The 18,363-nt window shown below is 39.1% G+C and overlaps 2 protein-coding genes and 2 long non-coding RNA genes across 5 annotated transcripts in view; 1 reads left to right on the plus strand and 3 right to left on the minus strand.

Annotated features, from left to right (window-relative positions):
* Positions 1 to 5,750, minus strand: part of ntn2 (netrin 2) — a 74,524-nt gene extending 68,774 nt beyond the window's left edge. Inside the window, exon 1 of the mRNA XM_088323107.1 lies at positions 5,418 to 5,750. The gene's annotated coding sequence lies outside the window, so the exon portion shown is untranslated. The remainder of the gene's footprint in view (positions 1 to 5,417) is intronic.
* Positions 5,751 to 8,969: 3,219 nt separating this feature from the next.
* LOC148347630 (uncharacterized) overlaps positions 8,970 to 18,363 on the plus strand; it is a 58,249-nt gene continuing 48,855 nt past the window's right edge. The window contains exons 1-2 of the long non-coding RNA XR_015847814.1: positions 8,970 to 9,383; positions 9,984 to 10,072. This is a non-coding gene — a long non-coding RNA (uncharacterized LOC148347630). The remainder of the gene's footprint in view (positions 9,384 to 9,983; positions 10,073 to 18,363) is intronic.
* On the minus strand, positions 9,796 to 12,959 carry LOC148347631 (uncharacterized). Of its 2 annotated transcripts, none has more exons than XM_088322936.1 (3): positions 12,769 to 12,958; positions 12,227 to 12,273; positions 9,796 to 12,134 (listed from the first exon to the last, which is right to left on the minus strand). In XM_088322936.1, the coding sequence occupies exons 2-3, from the start codon at positions 12,255 to 12,257 to the stop codon at positions 11,089 to 11,091; spliced, it is 1,077 nt and encodes a 358-aa protein (XP_088179062.1). In that variant the 5' UTR covers positions 12,258 to 12,273; positions 12,769 to 12,958; the 3' UTR covers positions 9,796 to 11,088. The 2 variants fall into 2 exon arrangements, 1 of the variants encoding a protein (XP_088179062.1); XR_015847810.1 differs by having other exon boundaries at positions 11,988 to 12,134; positions 12,200 to 12,273; positions 12,769 to 12,959.
* LOC148347632 (uncharacterized) lies at positions 15,706 to 17,976 on the minus strand. Its single transcript, XR_015848062.1, has 3 exons — positions 17,780 to 17,976; positions 16,730 to 16,775; positions 15,706 to 16,648 (listed from the first exon to the last, which is right to left on the minus strand). It is a non-coding gene; the product is annotated as an uncharacterized LOC148347632 (long non-coding RNA).

Consider the following 18,363-nt stretch of genomic DNA (forward strand, 5'->3'; position numbering starts at 1 on the left):
ACTGGGCCACACTTGAAGACCATTGAAGTAATTTAGACGGGGCCGTCCGGTTTTAGCTCTGGATTTGTACGAGGTCTGGCTTTGAGTAGGTCGAACAAAGTAATTTGAATGAGGGGTAGATGATACACAGCAATTAATTTTTACTGTACAATTGTATAGTTGTGAATACAGTGAACAAGGGTGACTAGATGATAAAGGTGCTGTAACTGAGTCAGGTCAGGAGGCTTCTCCTGCTACTGGTATCCATAAAAGCCAGTACTATCTGTTTCACGTGGGGTAGCAAACCCCTGCCCTAAAAAAAAGCCTGCAAAGAGATGGGTGCCACCAGGCTGTGCTTGCCAAAGACACACTATTGAATGTACGGGACCAACGACCCAGGTGGCTAAGGGGTCCATTAACCACGAATAATGCTGATATTTTGAATTCTAAATTCATATTACATTGGATTTTGTCGGTAATTACTCTATTTTCTGTCACTGTTACCATGGCGCCCAATTGGCCCCGCCCGTGTGGCACCAGCTGCAGCTCATTGACAGATTGGCTTCCCTGCTATTTTAACCCAGTCCTGTCACTCTCCTTTTGATCAGTCTGTCAACAAACCTCTGCCCTACAAGATGTGGGTTCTGACTCGGTCCTGTTTTCCTGTTGGTATTTCCTGTCCGTTATTGTTCCTGTTTATTTTGTCCTGTTAAATATCGGTTTCCAGTTCCGTTCCCGTCTATTTTTGTCCTGTTTATTATTCTCTCCAGTTTTCGTTACCGTCTAGTTTGTCCTGTTTATTTCGATATCCTGTTTCATTATCAATCCTGTCTGTCCTGTCAGGTATCGACCCCATCTGTCCAATATCTGCTCATGCGATTGAAATCGATGTCGTCGGTCTCTGGCTTCCTGTCTTTCCACGCCAGACCGCTGCCTAACGTGCATGACTCCCCATTTCCCGTAAAATATAAGGCTTGTGTGAGAACGTCACGCGTTTGGGTCCTGATCCTGTTCCGGTTCATGACACTTTCACTGCATTTTCAGTTTCCGGATGTAGAATATTTAATTTTACAAATGACACATAGTCTACTCACTCAGTGCCAAAGACTTATTTTCATGTCATTTACTTTTAGGTGTGTGACTATGACCAAGCTTGTTTAACTTGTAAAATGCAAACGGAACAATACAAGCCCCTGAAGTTTTTGATCAGTCATTTATTTTATTTGAATAAGAGTTTGGTTTCGGGAGTGTTGTAAAACATGTCTACGATCAATTATTGATCTGTTATGAGTATATTGTTTCCTTACTTTTATCTCAATGTGAAATAATACTTTTTTTCATTTGTTTGATTTTCTTCATCATAAATGCCACAACCCATTTGTTTAGGGTTGGAAAATATATATGTTTTCAAATCTGTAAAACAAAAAAGACTGAATGACTTATTTGCTCTTTATTAATCACATAATGTGTAATATTTGACCACTAGATGGCACTGTTTCGTATAATGTAAGCAAAAACAAGTGCCAGATAAGCACAGCGTAGCAGCAAGATGGCAGACAAACATGGCGGCGACTACGAGGTATGGATTCTGCTGGGTAAAAGAAATACAAATTTCTCGACCTATGAGTATTTACAAAAATTAACATTGATATAATAGTTCATGTATTTTGCTTATTATTCAAATCAATGTTTTTTCTTTACTGAATTAAGGTTTTTGATACCACTAGGAGGCGCTAAACATGACATGCAGTCCTTTTAAAGAAGTTATTCATGAAGTGAGGCACAAATACAACTATTTTCAAAAGGAATTGCTGCTCAACTACAGTTGTGTTTTTTTAAAACTTTTTTGCATTGAATACATTTGCATTGGCTACTATTTTTTTAACAGATATCACTGTTTTCTTCCATCAGTAAAGTGGATTTTAAGTGAACCTCTAACTCATTTTCTGGGGAGTTGTGTTTAACGGGCTCACAAAAGTTAATTTATTGTCAGGACCAGAACGGAAACAGGACCCACTTGCGTAACGTTTACCACAAGTTTTATTGAAGGAACGAGGAAGGGCTGCGCCCACGATCCGGTGTTCGCTAGACGCGGGAAGCAAGTCGCTCTCGGATTCAGACCGTGATCCGAACACAGAAGTGGATCTTCCGTAGCAAGCGATGGCAGTGTCAGGGACGGGAAAACTGGTCGGTAGCCGGGACTGGAGAGCAAAAACGTGGTCGTGATCAGAACGGGTCGTAAGCTGGGATGGGAGATCAGACGTGGTCGGGATTGAAAACGGGTCGTAAGTCAAGACGGGAGAGCAGACGTGGTCGGGATCAAAACGGGTCGTAGCCAGAGACAAACGGGAGCAAAAACGGGACAGCTGGGAGTCAGGGGTCGAAAAAAAAAGGCTTGCCTTGAAAAACAGAGGTTCGCAGACGGACTGACAACAGGGGACTGTCAGGACTGGGTTCAAGTAGTGACAGGGAGCCAATCAGAACCCGCGGCGGGTGGCACCAAATGAGCGGGCACAGCTGAGTCACATCAGTAATCATGACATTCATTTACATTTTTTTTTCTTATTAAAATAAATCTGGAGATTCATCATTATTGCTGATTTTGTGTTAAACTAATTCATAAATTTTTTTAATATAAGTTTATTATTTGAGTTTTGTGGCACCTTACTCTACTTACTACTACTACTCTCGTTTACCCCAGTAATTTTTAGGTTGCTACTTGATGTAAAATCTTGCAAAGTACTGTCTTACAATCAGGGAAAACGCAAGGCATTGCCTTTTAAAAAGCAATATATTCTATCCAAACAACCCGAGTCCTGTTTCGAATTCTCTGTTCTAACGTTACACAGTCCTTTTAGCTCTTCTGGTGGGGAGAGCGCTCGCTCTGTGAAAATATTGGAAGTGACACACTCATGTTGAAGGAAGAAGGCAGCCCGAGAGGCGCACTGCTTGCTTTGGCAATTGACGTGCATTGCACCCCTGGCTCACAAATCGCTCCTTAAAGCTTCCAACTCTTTCTGCACAATTGCATGCACACTTCTTGCTAAGAGTGACACCTGCCTGTGTATGTGAAACAATTAAGACCAGCTTATAACAATTTAAAGGTATTCCTAAATGTTATAACATGCCAAATGTAGGAAAATACTACAAGTTCTTTTTATATAAAATCTATACACTGTATGTGTTATTGGTATAATGCAATTATTATCTGAGATAATGGATTTTGAAGACAGTCGGTCTTGTCCCTGAGCTGTGTATCATGTAAGGATCACTGTCAGCCTTGTCACCATATTGGATTATGTGTTAATCAGTCAAAGAGAATATAAGTATTTTAAGCCATGTTTTGGTATTTTTTGTGGAGAATGCCTAGGCATTGTGTCACAAGAATAACACACGGAGAGCTGACAGGGACAGATCTATAAAGGGCAGTCGCAGCCTCGGCGGAAAAACGTGAGATTGGCCGACCAAAAAACAAGCAGTGAGCAGCCAAGCTAACCGAGAACCAACTATGAAAAGCGGCTACAGCGACAAACACGAACCTGGCTGGGAAAAAACCAATGGACGCGGCAGGCTATCCGGCCTGACAAGACACTGGGTGCAGCTAATGGGAGCTAACAGGGAGCAACAAATACAGGAAGCCTTCGGCACCCCAACACCAATGGGTAGTAAGCTTAAGAAAACTATACTAACTGCAACACACATGGCAAAAATCACTAATGAAAAGCCACAATTTCTGACCAGGAGGCTAAGGCAAAGCACACTGTAACAGCAGCTGGTAAACTCACCCAACGCAGCTTTTGGAGATCAGAGCACGTAAATCGGACAAAACAGTTACAAGGCCCCCAGCGACAGGGTAAGCAACGTTGTAATTTCTCCAAGCAGAAATGAACTGTATGCAATCGATGATTACTACAATCGTAGTCTAAATCTGAGCTACTTTATATGTTTAGTTAACGGGATTCACCTGGCTGAAAGGGATGTGTTCCTTCAATGACATCATAGCTCTAGAGAAGAAGCGATGGTCAAATTTAAGACAGAAATCTCCTGTGGCTTGGAATATCTTACAACAGGGGTGTCAAACAGGCGGCCCGCGGGCCGGATCAGGCCCGCTAAGAGATTGAATCCGGCCCTGGAGGCAACGGTCAGAGAAGCGAAAGAGAAAAACGAGCTGCAGGTTGAAATATGTACACTTGATGTTGACAAAGCCAGGGGCCTCTCACAAACAATGTACTTGTTTTTCTTTCTATCTTTCTCTGTCTACATCCCTCCCTCTATTTTCTCTCACTCTCTCAATCTCTTTCAGTCTCTTTCTTTGTTCCTCTATGTCTCTTCCTGTGTATTTTACCTTCTTTTGCTTTCTCTTCATTATTTCATTTTCTCTCTTTGGATTTCTTTCTTTCTCTCTTTTTCTTCCTCCTCTCACTATTTCTCCATCTCTTCTGTTTCTCACATTCTCACACTCTCTTTTCTCTCTCTCCCTCCCTTTTTTCTCTTACTCTATCCCTCTCTATTTCACTGTCTTTTTCTCTGTTCCTCTTTGTCTCTTTTTTTATCCTTATTTTGCTTTCTCTTACTTTTTTTCCTTTTCCCTCACGGTCTCTCGCTTACTTCACTTTCTCCCCTTCTCTCTTTTTCTTTCCTCTCTTTTTCTCTTTGGATTTAAATATTTATCTCTTTCTTTCCCCCTCCCTCACTATTTCTCTTTTTATCTCTTTTGTTTCTCACATTATCTCTCCATCTTTCTTTGTCCCACCCCATCTCTTTTTCTCTCCCTCCCTTTCTCTTATTTATTTCTCTCTCTCTTTCTTTCGCTCTACTCTACTAGGCCGGCCCCCGAGAGAATGTTTGTTCTATCGTGTGGCCCCCGAGTTAAAATGAGTTTGACACCCCTGTCTTACAACATATCTGCATCATTGTGGGCAAGGTTGGGTAGGGTTACTTTAACTGGATTACTTTCAATTGCTTTTGGATTACTCCAATACCAAATATGCTAATAAAAGACAAAAGAAACGAAATATGAATAAAATGATGACTCACAACACGTGGTAAGCTTTCCCTCCTGGCTTTGATCTCGGGCAAAACTAACAAAATGCGACAGAAACAAAATGAAAATAAATCCAAACAGCTCGCCAACATCATTTTTGCCGTTCCATGTATTCCGTTACTCTCCAAGCCTGCACAAAATTGAGTCATTTTATTCATATTTAGTCTATTTTGTCTTTTATTAGCATATTTGGTATTGGAGTAATCCAAAAGTCATTGAAAGTAATCCAGTTAAAGTAACCCTACCCAACCCCAATTGTGGGTATTAACACACATTCAGTGCCTAATTGAAAAAAATACCTGAATACCTCCAACCGCAGCCTTTTTTCTAAACTAATGCCAGGTTCTTGCAACCTGTCATCTCATGCAAAAACGTCTATTGAAAGTGAACTTACCTTTCTGGATCCACGCAACATTACCCCTTTGGGATGTCCTTCAGAGGAAACGATAAAAGTCCTTTTTGTCGTTTGCCCAAACATCCCAAGTGAAAATGTGGACCACCTCTCTTCCATGCGCGCCTCGACCTATTTGAGACGCGAGCAGTCGTCCATATGTTGTAAAGCGAGCCCGGGATAGGCTACTCCCCGTTCAAATCAAACACACATTTCCCCCAAGCTCATGTGTGTGCTTGCAAAAAATGGAGGGGGGGCGACGTCTGTGTGTGCAAAGAGGAGGGGAACCAAATATTCCAATTACGCTCGACATGCGTTCCGTCCGTGTCTGACTTGATTGCGCGCAAATTAAAGTGTTGTCAAAAAAAGCCACAAGTCCCCCATAGCCAAATATCCCTCCTCCTCTCTCTAAAAGAAGAGAAAAAAAAATCCCAAACCACCTCAAACGCCACAATTGCTGTCACTTTTCCTGCGCATACCGTTGCAGCTTTTACGCACTGCCATTGGGAATAGAGTTAATGAGACCCAAATGGAATAGAACCCAAATGTAACGAGACACAATTGTGACACCGTGACGCACCGCCAGTTATTTGCAAAACAATATTGCATCCATCTTCATTGTATTATGTATTTGTAGATTGTACCCGCTTCCCCAAATGGCTCGCCTCCAGCAAGAAAAACCTCACTAAGCTGATCAACATTCCTTCTGAATCCACTGTAGCGTCGTCCGAAGGGAAAAGGCTGTTATTATGATTGTGCTCAGGGTTGGGTAGGGTTACTTTAACTGGATTACTTTCAATTACTTTTGGATTACTCCAATACCAAATATGCTAACAAAAGACAAAAGAAACTAAATATGACTAAAATGACTAAATTTTGTGCAGGCTTGGGGAGTAACGGAATACATGGAAGGGCAAAAATGATGTTGGCAAGCTGTTTGGATTTATTTTCATTTTGTTTCGGTCGCATTTTATGTTGGTTTTGCCCGAGATCAAAGCCATGAGAGAAAGCTTACCACGTGTTGTTAGTCATCATTTTATTCATATTTAGTTTCTTTTATCTTTTATTAGCATATTTGGTATTGGAGTAATCCAAAAGTAATTGAAAGTAATCAAGTTAAAGTAACCTTACTCAACCCTGATTGTGCTGTATGGAAGACCTCCCGAAAATGCCCAAAACAAAAACAAAATAAGTGAAGGTTAAAATAAGAGTAAAAATATGTCATCCAAAAATTCATACAGATAATAATAATAATACAATATAAATGTATCTACAAAAAATGTGAAGCTAAACATTACCATTAATTTAAAGGGACAGTGTGTGATATTTAGTGCCTCCTAGGGGTATCAAAAAAACTGTCAGGAACAGGATCAGGACCCAAATGCGTGACGTTTCTCACACAAGCTTTTATTTTACAGGAATTGGGAAGTCATGCACGTTAGGCAGCCGTCTGGCGTGGAAAGACAGGAAGCCAGAGACTGACGAGATCAATACCAATTGCCCGAGCAGATATCGGACAGATGGGGTCGATACCGGACAGGGCGGGGCAGACAGGATTGATATTGAAACAGGATATCAAAATAAAACAGGACAAATTAGATGGGGACTAAAACTGGAGAGAATAATAAACAGGATAAAAAAAGACGGGAACTGGGAACCGATATTAAACAGGACAAAATAAACAGGACCAATGATGGACAGGAAATACCAACATGAAACAGAACCGAGTCAGAACCCACATCTTGCGGGGCAGAGGGTCGTTGATGGACTGACAAAGCACTGAGCTTAAATAGACGGAAAGCCAATCTGTCAACGAGCCGCAGCTGGCGCCCCACGGGCGGGTCCAATTGGGCGCCATGGCAACCGTGACAAAAACAACAACATTGATTTGAATAATAGGCAGAAATACATGAACTGTCATAGTAATGTTAGTTTTTTATAAATATTAATCGCTCAAGAAATTTATATTTCGTTTACATTGTAAAATCCATGACTAGCATCTTGCTGCTACGCTGAGCTCATTTGGCTGGTTCTTTGTTCACATTAGACAATACAGTGCCATCTGGTGGTCAAATATTACTGAAAGAATCTTTAAGTATGTATTGTAACAAGATATAAATACAATACCACACATGCCAATCATTTGACATTGAAAAGCGGTAGATTTCATCGCACGCTTCATTTTTACTTGCGAAACACATCCAGAGTGTGTCAGGACCAGAACAGAAACAGGACCCACTTGCGTGACATTTCTCACAAGTTTTATTGAAAGAGAGAGGAAGGGCTGAGCCCACAATCTGTTGTTCGCTGGGCGCGGGACGCAAGTCGCTTTCAGACTCGGACTTTGATCCGAACACGGAAGTGGATCTTCCGTAGGGAGTGATGGCGGTGTCAGGGGCGGAAAACTGTTCGGTAGCCGGGACTGGCAGAGCAAGACGTGGGTCGGAAACGAGTTGTAAAGCAGACGTGGTCGGGATCAAAAACGGATCGTAAGTCGGGACGGCAGAGCAGACGTGGTCGGGATCAAAACAGGTCGTAGCGGGAAACAAACCGGAGGAAAAAACGGGACAGGCGTAAGTCAGGGTTGAAAAAGGCCCGCTTAGAATACACGAAGATTCGCAGACGGACTGACAAAAGGGGACAGACATGACTGGGTTCAAATACTGACAGGGAGCCAATCCGGACGTGCGGCAGTTGGCGCCAAATGAGCGGGCACAGCTGATTGTCATCAGTAATCATGACAAAATGTGAAATATGAACAAACAGGAGCTTGTTTAAAACAGGAATTGGCAAACTTTTACCAAAATGTACATTTATTGCAATCATTGGCGCAGTTTAATCAGGCACAAAGCAAACATAGACTAAAATCATTGTTTCGAGTCAAGATGTTTTGTTTAAAATTTTAAAATCTGTAGATTTCTCATAAGTGCATGATATTTGACCACTAGGTGGCACTGTACTGTATAATTTGAAGGGAAACCAGTTCCACAGAGCAGAGTGTAGCAGCAAGTTGCCAGACAAACATGGCTGTGACCTTAGGGAAATTTCTCGACCTATGATTTTTTTTTTTTAAATAAAACAACATTGAAATGATAGTTTGAAGTTCCGGTATTTTTTGCCTAGTATTCAAATATATTGTCTTTTTTTACTGGTCTAATATTTTTTTGTACCAGATTGGTCCATTTTTGAAATAATTTGGGTTATTTTTGATGCATGTATTTTGGGGTTTGTTTTCCAGTAGATTCATACCAAAATCAACTGAAATAGCCACAGGTTCATGATGACATATGTATAGATAATATTCATTCTACGTTTTGAAATGTTTTGTGCTAATTTATACCTTTATTTCTTGATTTTACTTTACAAATTAATCTATTTTAAAAATACATTTAAATAAAATATTTAAATTCTTTAAATAGTTTCCATCTTCCATCGAGATTTGAGTTTTGTGGCTGCCATTTTTAAAAAATTACAGCCCGAATTGTTATTCTAAATTGCGCATGCGCGTAAAAAAACCCCGGCTGGAGCCAATCAGCTGTCGATCAGTTACGAGGCTAAAGATTTCGACACGTCAATCACAGCCTCGAAATTATTTTCTTATTTTGACCCGTTTTTAGTAAGAAACTGTTGATAAAAGTATTTTTTTTTAATCCCCTTGTAATAACTCACATGGTACACCTATGATAAGCTTTCTGAGTAAGTAACTTTGGCTTCATTGTTAGCATTGCAGAATAACAAAAAAATATGAGTCATGTGACTCGTTAAGAGACAAAAATATCATTTATTTTTAATTAAAAGACATAATGGCCAAGTGTTACACTCATAAGGACAACCTCACAGCTTTTTGGGAGTTACGAAGTCCCGAGTGAGCGGTCCAAGATGGGACTGCCTGAAGTGGACGTCGCCATAGCAGTGCTAATGTTTCGCCGACATTTTTCTCCTAATTTTTGTCGCCCCCTGCTGCCAAGGGTGAGTACTAACAAGCAACAAATTCACTTCATCACAAAAAGTCTTGAAGGGATACAAACGCAAAATGCATGCTGCTTTCGTTTTATACATCACTTTTAAATAATTATTTTTTATTTAAACTTATTGTAAAAAAAAAACAATAACCGTGACCCCCTTTGGCCAATCAGTCGAGAAGCGTTTATTTTCATTCTTAAAGTTTGTAAACAAAGTCAATAGTAAGTCGATTTAAGAAAATGTTTCAGGTTGATGGGCAGTATTCGGATTTTACATCAATTGTTGTTTGTCCTTTTTAAATTTTGTATTTTTATCTTTTTGATATTTGCAATATTATTGTATCTATGCACATGTATATAGTTTCTTAGTTCTATTACACTGGCAACTGAGTGGACAGCAAAGTAAAAAAAACTGCAGGGCAGGGAATCGTGTTTCTTTAATGTACATTTGACAATAAACAATTTGAAATTGACGTTAAAAGACTCTCAGGTCCACTGTTACAAGCCACTCAAATTTATTTTGTTTTAGAAGTTGACATTTTAATGTGTCTTTGACAATTTCTAACATAAAATTGATGAACTCAACTCAAGAGCCTTTCCTTCTCAGGAACTGTTTTTCAACGGGGAATGGATGCTCTCTGGTGGTCACTCGTTTAACAACGCTCGCCTCCCAAATGATGTGCTGTTAAAACAGAGGTGAGCTTCCAAGGTTTCTAAAAATCTTTTTATTTGCTTAATTCAGATCTCTGATGTTATGTAATACATCAATTTGCATTGAACGCTGTGCCGTTGTCGTTTTGCATACATTGTAATCGATTTTTCAATTCATATTTAGAAGGTAATGATTTGCTACCAGGTTATTTTTAGCTGAGCTATAACAATTTGTGGTATAAATCCAAGCTGGTGGGAAGTCTGTTAGTCTTCGTGTAGACGTGTTTGATTAAGCTGTTGGGGGAAAATATTTGCTATATGTCTAAGCAACCAGCAGATTGTAACAGGTATGGCATTCAGACCCTTCACTTGTGTGGAATTCAGCGTCATTATCTGAAAAGTGTTACCAGCTGCTAGCGCTTGGAAGTTCAGTTTTGAACTCTATGTGTGTTCTGAAAATAGAAAACCAGCACCCTGGGAAATGCTAATAAAAGGTTTGCTTTGGCATTCTGTATATTTGTGAGCAGCAGTGTCTTGCTGTTTAGTAAATAAAGTAATTATGCTGTGGAAGAGGCAATTATTAGGATTATTCTATTGGCTAGACACAGTATTTATAGTATTTATTAGAAATGTCCAATAATATGTATTTTTGGACTAATGCAAATTCTTAGTTGCTACACAATGTTCCAACATACAATTCCGTTCCCATTGTAAAAATAACTGAAGAAACTAAATTTCATTCGCAACAGAATATTTTCATCGTATAGATTTTTTTAAATTATTATATTCCAGCATGGATGTGATTCTTTTGTAATGTAATTGTACCTTTTTTACATACTATTTTCAGTCATGAGTACAGTAGTATCTGACACTGGGTCACTTTCTCTCTAATAACTCTTTTAATATACAGGTTTGTTTGATATTAAATGGCAAAATACATACAGAAGGCCCAAAACTTTTCAGGTCTGCCCTTCAGATTTTTCTTTCCATTCTCTTTCAATTATGTTTCGTTAATTTCTTTCTTCATCATCACATTAAAGAAAAGAAAAACAAGTTAAGCATCAGATAGCTTCATAGTTGAGTCCAGCTTGATCTCTTGACCGCTTCCTGGTCGTTCCAGATAAAGGATTTGCCTCTGCTTCCTGTTCAAGGAAAGGGACACATCCACTTTCCGCTGAAGCCTTCACAGAATCCCGGTTTCGGGTGGAGAGATTCAGTTGGTTGCCCAGGTCTACTTGCAGCTCAATCTTTTTTACCCTGTTGGTATCTTGTGTGCTATCGCTTGTCTTTTCCTCGGTTCCGTCCGGCGGCGGGTCTTCATCGTCGACATCTATGGCAGCGCTTTCTGAAAAGTTATAATCAAACTCGTTCCACCATCTGAATGCTTCGTCAGTTTCCTCTGATCGGACATTTGGGATGGTTGGCATAGGCAACGGCAATGGCAACGGCTCATCATCGACTTGCTCCAAATTTTGGTTGACACCAACAATCATTTCATTGTCGCTGACTAGCTCTTCATAGTTGACATCATCATTACTCTCATCATCCACGTTTTCATAATCACGGATAACCAAATCTTCCTCACGTATTCCTTGAAATTCCAAGATGATTTCTTCAAATACGCAACCACGTGGTAAAGCCTGCCAAAGAAAGCGGATCCATGCATAATGGTCTTGCGCATTGATAAATAGAAAGAGATCTTCGAGTTCCTCTGGTATGAAGTCGCCGTCTTCGTTCTGGCCATCTGCGTCTTCGTCCTGGCCGTTGTCATCTTCGTCCTGGCCGTCGTTGTCTTCAATCTGACCTTCGTCATCTGAGTCTTCGTTCTGGCCCTCGTCATCGGCGTCACCGTCTTCGTTCTGGCTGTCATTGTGTCCAATTTCATGATCACTGTTGCTGTCCTCAGCGGCAACGTTGTTATTGTTGTCCCGGTTGTTTGCCTCATCGTCACTGTACACTTCGTCCTCATTGTTGTCACTGTTGTTTTGCGGTTCATTGGGCACCGCCTCGATCACGAAGGAAACCTCGTCATTATACAGGGAAATGCAAAATCGTCGCAATCTTAAATTGGGTTCCCCGTTTCCCAGTTCCAGTGGAATACGATAGCCTGCAACATGTCCAACATGTGTTAATACCGTTATAACTATGCAGCTAAAACGGAATCCCTTTTACCTAAACGGCAAAACAAATCTCAAGTACCAGAGCACCGTCCATCTCCCCGTCCTTCCATTTCGTCCAGAGGAAGTCTGATAATTAAGTGAATAGAATTAGCAAAATCTGCATGTTTTTAACTGTCCAATTAAATTTCAAAAAGAAGTCAATCCAATTGATCTTTACATTGTGTTTTTTTTTTGTACCCCGCTTGACAGAAGACAAAATGTGAAAGGGCTTACAATCACAAGTTGTCGTTGAAAACCAATTGTAATGATAATTATACAGTTATTTTTTGGGCTGTTTTGCAAAGTACCATTCTCAAGTTAAAATTACATCAAAATACCACTGGCAAAGCTAACAACCTGCTGTCTGAAGGAGAACCATGATTAGGCATTCAGAAAATCTGAATCCATCTTCAGAAAATTTCTTCCTAACCTACATTGTACAAAATAAAATGCCGTGTTTAGAGCAGTATCCCCCTTAAATGAGAAAATGTTATAAAACCCTTTGAGTTGACTTCTGCTTGACTACAATGTAAAAAAGACATCTTACGTTATATAGACAATCTAGTCTATGCTTTAACTTACCACAACTTTAGGAAACTGGTCTGTAAAATAAACGTTTTACAAAGTACTTTGAAGTTGGTGGCAGCGGCGAAGATTTCTTTTGCAGGCATTAGTTGTTTTCATGCTGCACAGAACTAATCTGTGCTATCAAAATGTAACTAAATGCACATTTCCCAGTCCTGTTTGAGGCTGTGACATACTTTCATAATGCTTTGAACAAATAACTGTCGTCACACAAGATTACATCATTTTGACGATGTGGTGAATGATGTCGCCTTGATTAAAAGAATATAGTTTATGCTGCCAGTTATTTGTCGTCAATGGCAACAAAAAACGTTGAACTGTTTTAACTGTTGAATCACCAGCAGTGTTACAGACAAAATAGACACACAAAAAAATGTACATTGACAGTGTTCATTTTACCTCTGAAAACTGATGGGTCCCGGGGACTCGTATGCTCAAAAATCTATGGGTCCCAATAGAGATCTATGGGTCCCCAAAATTTAGTGTTCTCGAGGTTGAAATCTTTATATTCATTCAGTTTTAATCATCAGAGTTTATTTGTAATACAAATCAGTTATCACTTCAAGATTTTTCAGTTCACAACAATATTGTACATTATACAAAATATTGCTGAAATAATTATATTAATCTATATTTCATTCAGTTTAATCATCACCGTTAATTGGCAATATAAAGCAGTTATCACTTCATATTTTTCAGTTCACAATATTGTACATTATACAAAATAATATAGCTGAAATATTAAGCAATATTAATCTATATTTTCATTCAGTTTTAATCATCACAGTTAATTGGTAATACAAAGCAGCTATCACTTCAGTTTTTTCAGTTCACAAAAATATTTTACAATATACAAAATAATATGGTTGAAATATTAGTCTATATATTCATGCAGTTTTAATCATCACAGTTAATTAGTAATGCAAAGCAGTTTGATGTCGTATCCGTTCATACTTGCCCCTGTCTTCCTGCAGCAACGGAATTTCCATAGCTATTTTGTGGTTTTCATTGTCGTTGTGCCTATCCAATGTGCTTTTCTGAAAGTTCGTATCGCGAAATGATTTATGCAATCCATTTTTTTTTGTCACGCTGGGTACACATACATACATACAGAGATAGGGTATCTATCTATCTACACCAGGGGTGTCAAAGTCAAATGGACGGAGGGCCAAATAAAACATTTGGCTACAAGCCGAGGGCCGGACTGTCCAATCTTTGCTGAAACCAAGATTTAACCTACTGAAAACACAACAAATATATTACAATATGATTGGATAAATAAAGCAATATTTTCTTATGACTCTGTCAGTCATTTTTAATTTCAGCAGGCACAAAATACAAATGTCCTTTATATAAAAAACTCATAACATATCTCATAACAACAACTCATAACCATTTTCTATCATTCAATCATCTGAAATTATTAAAAAAAAATATTGCCTCGAAATACAATAAAATAAAGTGCAAAAATCTCTTGTTACTTAAAACCAATAGCAATCAACACACTGGACCTCATCTGTCCTGCTCAAATGTACATTGACTTTCCTTTCTGTGCTTTCTCTGGGTTAGTGTGAAAAAAAGGAATTACTGATTAACAAATAATAACAATCAAAAGTCATTTTCTCTGCTAAATAGGAGACAATTTTATCAAAAGACTGTTGTCCACATCAAGATCTATTTTCCATGAAAAGCCGAAAAACAAGAAACACTCCCAGGACAGAGTCGGCAAACAAAAACAACATAGTCAACATAGACAATAAAGCTTTAAAATTCCCGAGGGGAACAACAAAAAACAAGACTTTCTTTATGTGCATATTTAACTTTTAAACTTGAACGGAGTAAAAACTTCAAATGTGTAATTGCACAGGAAACATTACTGTATTATTACTGTATTTACATACATTTATATACAGTACTGTATTACTACAACTCTACATTACTTGTTTGAGGCGTGTGTTTTGTTTCATGATGCCGTCTAATATTATACTCTTTCATCACCGCCACACTTTCTCCACATAGCAGACACACAGGTTTTCCAGCTACCTCCGTGAACATGTACTCCAACTCCCACCTTGTTTGAAAGCCCCGGTTTTCAGTGTCCACCTTCCGTTTAGCCATTGTTGATGGGTATCTGTGGGCTATTTTTTGCTGTTATGCTAATGACTGCTGCTGATCGACTGCTGAAGAAAACAAACCGCCTCCCGCTTTGCTCCCGCTCGGCGCGTCCCCGTTGCATTGTGGGAAATGTAGTATTCATGCGTACTGCGGGCTGCTGGCTTGCAGCGGCCTGCGGGCCGGATCTAATAATATATTGATATCGTCACGCGGGCCAGGTAAAACCCTCTCGCGGGCCTAATGTGGCCCGCGGGCCTTGACTCTGACATATGTGATCTACACGCATCACAGAACAGGTAGCCTCCATTATCATCGCCTGCATAGCGTAGCATAGTTTAGTCCATTTTGGCATAAAAGTCCATTTCTTGCTAGGAGTATTCTTTTGTTTATTTTCTTTCGTCGAAATCGTTCGCTTCAACACACGTGTTTTCCTTGCCTCCGCGATCTTCCGAAGAATTTCTCCGCCGTTTTTTCGTGCCGGAATTGTTGCCATTGTTATCACTTTCTGCATTATGTTTCGACTTATTACTGACACTGAAGAAATTACCAATTTTGTGTCGATTTTCCCCTGATACTGTTTTTCGATGGCATACTTAACCTTCACTTGACGACAACCACCACAACAATGATGTAATCTCGAAGCATCGAGATCTCGTTTGCCAAGATCGGCGTGCAGATGAAAACTCAAACCGTGAGACCAAAATGACAATGGCGGATCTGCCTGACGAAAAGTTTGGAGTGCAGTAAATCTTTGTTAAAAAAAAAAAATAATCGGGTAATAATGACAATTTTGTGTCAAAAAAGTTGCCGGGGACGCACGTTGATTTGACACTATGCGTCCCCAGCAAAAATGATGCGTCTAGGACGCAGGGACGCGGGCAAACGAGAACACTGACATTGTAAGGATCTATTTCAAAACACAATAATAGGCTTACAAAAACTGTCCCTTGTTAATACAGCCGCCACAGCGACTAATATTCAACAGTAGCTTTTATTACATGTTAACGATTAGAGACATGTATAGTATCAAAGCACAATTCAAAGTGTAGTTTTGGCATATTAAGCCTTGGTATACAACTAATTTTAATCCAAAATCTTGGCGTTTCAATTCTTAATTTGTCATGAGATTATAATGAGCGATGCTCATCTCTTGGTAATGTAACGCCTCTGTGGCCCGGTCAATGTCAAGGTCATCGGCAACTAGAGCTATCGTGCATAGTTCTTTTGATTCAGTTTCTCCCTTTTCACTTTGTGAATCCAAGCTTAGGTTTGATCTGATTAAAAAGAGAATTTAACTTCGTAAAAGTAGAAATGTTCATTGCACCCTATTCCATTTTCGTCTTCGTCATTCGACCTCTGCCAGGAAGGCCCCGGCCGGCTGAGGTTCTCTTGAGGTTTTCGTCCACGTGTGTGTTGTTGTCAGAAGGGTTACACAAAGTGGATAACCTTCTCATATGCGCACAGCGTTGAATTTTGTCATCATCATCGTCATTTGTGAAATTTTCTCTTGATTGCTCTGGCGACGGTTCAACAAAGTCCAAAAACGTGTCGACTTCTATTTGATTTTCAGCACCACGAACGGCATAGTGCGGTTGATTATTATCTTGCATGTTCACATTATTGACCTGGATCGAGTTATCGTCTTCCAGATCCCATTGCTCGGGCACATTCAAAATATTGATCTCTTGATATAAAATGAAATCCAGGATGTTTGGTTCATCATTTGGTGGGCCAAAACCTCTTGGTAATGGTAGACGTCCACCTGCAACACCATTGACATGTCCATTAATATCCACAAAGTGCATAAAAAAATTTGTTTGACGTTAAAAGTTAGGGAACTTACTATTTGGACCATTGTGCTATCCATCTCCTTGTCCATCCATCTTGCCCTAAAAACAATAATGACAATTGCACATCAGTTTAAAATTATTACATGTATCAGTACAATTATTTATTTATGAAATCATGCAAAACAAAATGTAATAGCTTTTGCACTCTCTAGAACACACCCCTTTATTGGTCTGTTTGGAGTCAGTGCTTTAAAATTTAAATCGTTGAAGACTATACATGGAGAGTGTTATCCTCCATGTTTTCCTTATTTCTCTTCCCCAACACAGCAGATTGAACAAACAGGATGATTTTAAACAGAGCTTGCCCAAAGAGCTGCTATGTTGCAGTTGGGGGACATTAAAAAAGAGCAGGACTTTGGCTCCTAGAAATCTGAGTTCCTTGTCCATTGTTTTAAAGCACAGGTCAGGTGTCAAACTTGCGGCCCGCGGGCCACATCCGGCCCGGCGTATGATTATATCCGGCCCGTGAAATCATTTTATATACATCTACTATAATGACCCTGGTCTATGAAACGCTGATAACTTCCAAACTATACTCGGATGCTAAAAACCACAATGTTTGAGAAAATGATGGTAACTGACATTGCCAATAAACCCGTGTGTCTTATTTGTGGAGCTTTTATGGCCGTAATTAAGAAATTTAATGTAAAACGGCACTACAAGACAAAACTTCAGAGTAAGCTGAAAAACTTGAATCCAGAGAAAAGATACAGAAAGTTGAAAGGTTAAAGAAGAATATGAAGATGTTTTTCACCAAAGCAAATTCCCAAAATTTCAGTTTTTTTCATATTTACAATTTGTATGGTTTTGACAGGAGATATTTTAATGGAGTGCAACGATTTTTAATTCATTTAATTTTTAAGTTTGTTTATTCTTGAATAATATTCCTGTTTTAAATTCATATTTTTTATGTTATTTTTAGTGTATTCAATCAATATTTATCCTGTTCGGCCCGCGACCAAAGGTGTGGTTTGAGTTCTGGCCCTCTGTATAATTGAGTTTGACACCCCTGCTTTAAAGAATGGAAGTGTGTGAATTCTTACCTATGTTCAGGAAACCAGCTGATGCAATTTAATTTCTGCACTCGTGATAAGTCTCGTTCATACTGAGTTGACCTAATCCACATACAATATTAATGTGAACAGTGCTGTCATAGGTAATCCCAGGATATATTTGATTGCCAACCCCATGCAAAGCAATGAACTTTGAACAGTTAGAGATGGCGGTTTAAAAAAAAAAAAAAAAAAAACTTCTCTGTCCAGTTGTGGCTGCGTCATGTCAACAATAGTACAAATTCAATTGGATATGCTTTGAACAAAGCTCTTGATAACACTGCTCGCGTTAACATCATTATGATGCATAAAATTGGTGTGATTTCCATGTGGTGCAGCATAATGCATGAAGTCAGAACAACAGTTATTGTAATCAAACATTTTTGACAATGGGGCAAGGTTTTTTTTTTCAATTTATTGAGAAAAAAAAAATAAACTTAATAATTATTTTTGTGTGTGTATTTTTTTTTAAGTCATTTTCAAAAGAACATTGCACAGCTCCTGTAACCATGTTTTCCAAAAGTAGGGATTTCTCAGAAAATTACATGCTGGCTTCAACCAATTATCAGTGTTTT

The sequence above is a fragment of the Urocampus carinirostris genome, chromosome 19 (genome assembly GCF_059441175.1).
Source record: "Urocampus carinirostris isolate Australia breed hairy pipefish chromosome 19, RoL_Ucar_1.0, whole genome shotgun sequence".
Lineage (NCBI taxonomy): Eukaryota > Metazoa > Chordata > Actinopteri > Syngnathiformes > Syngnathidae > Urocampus > Urocampus carinirostris.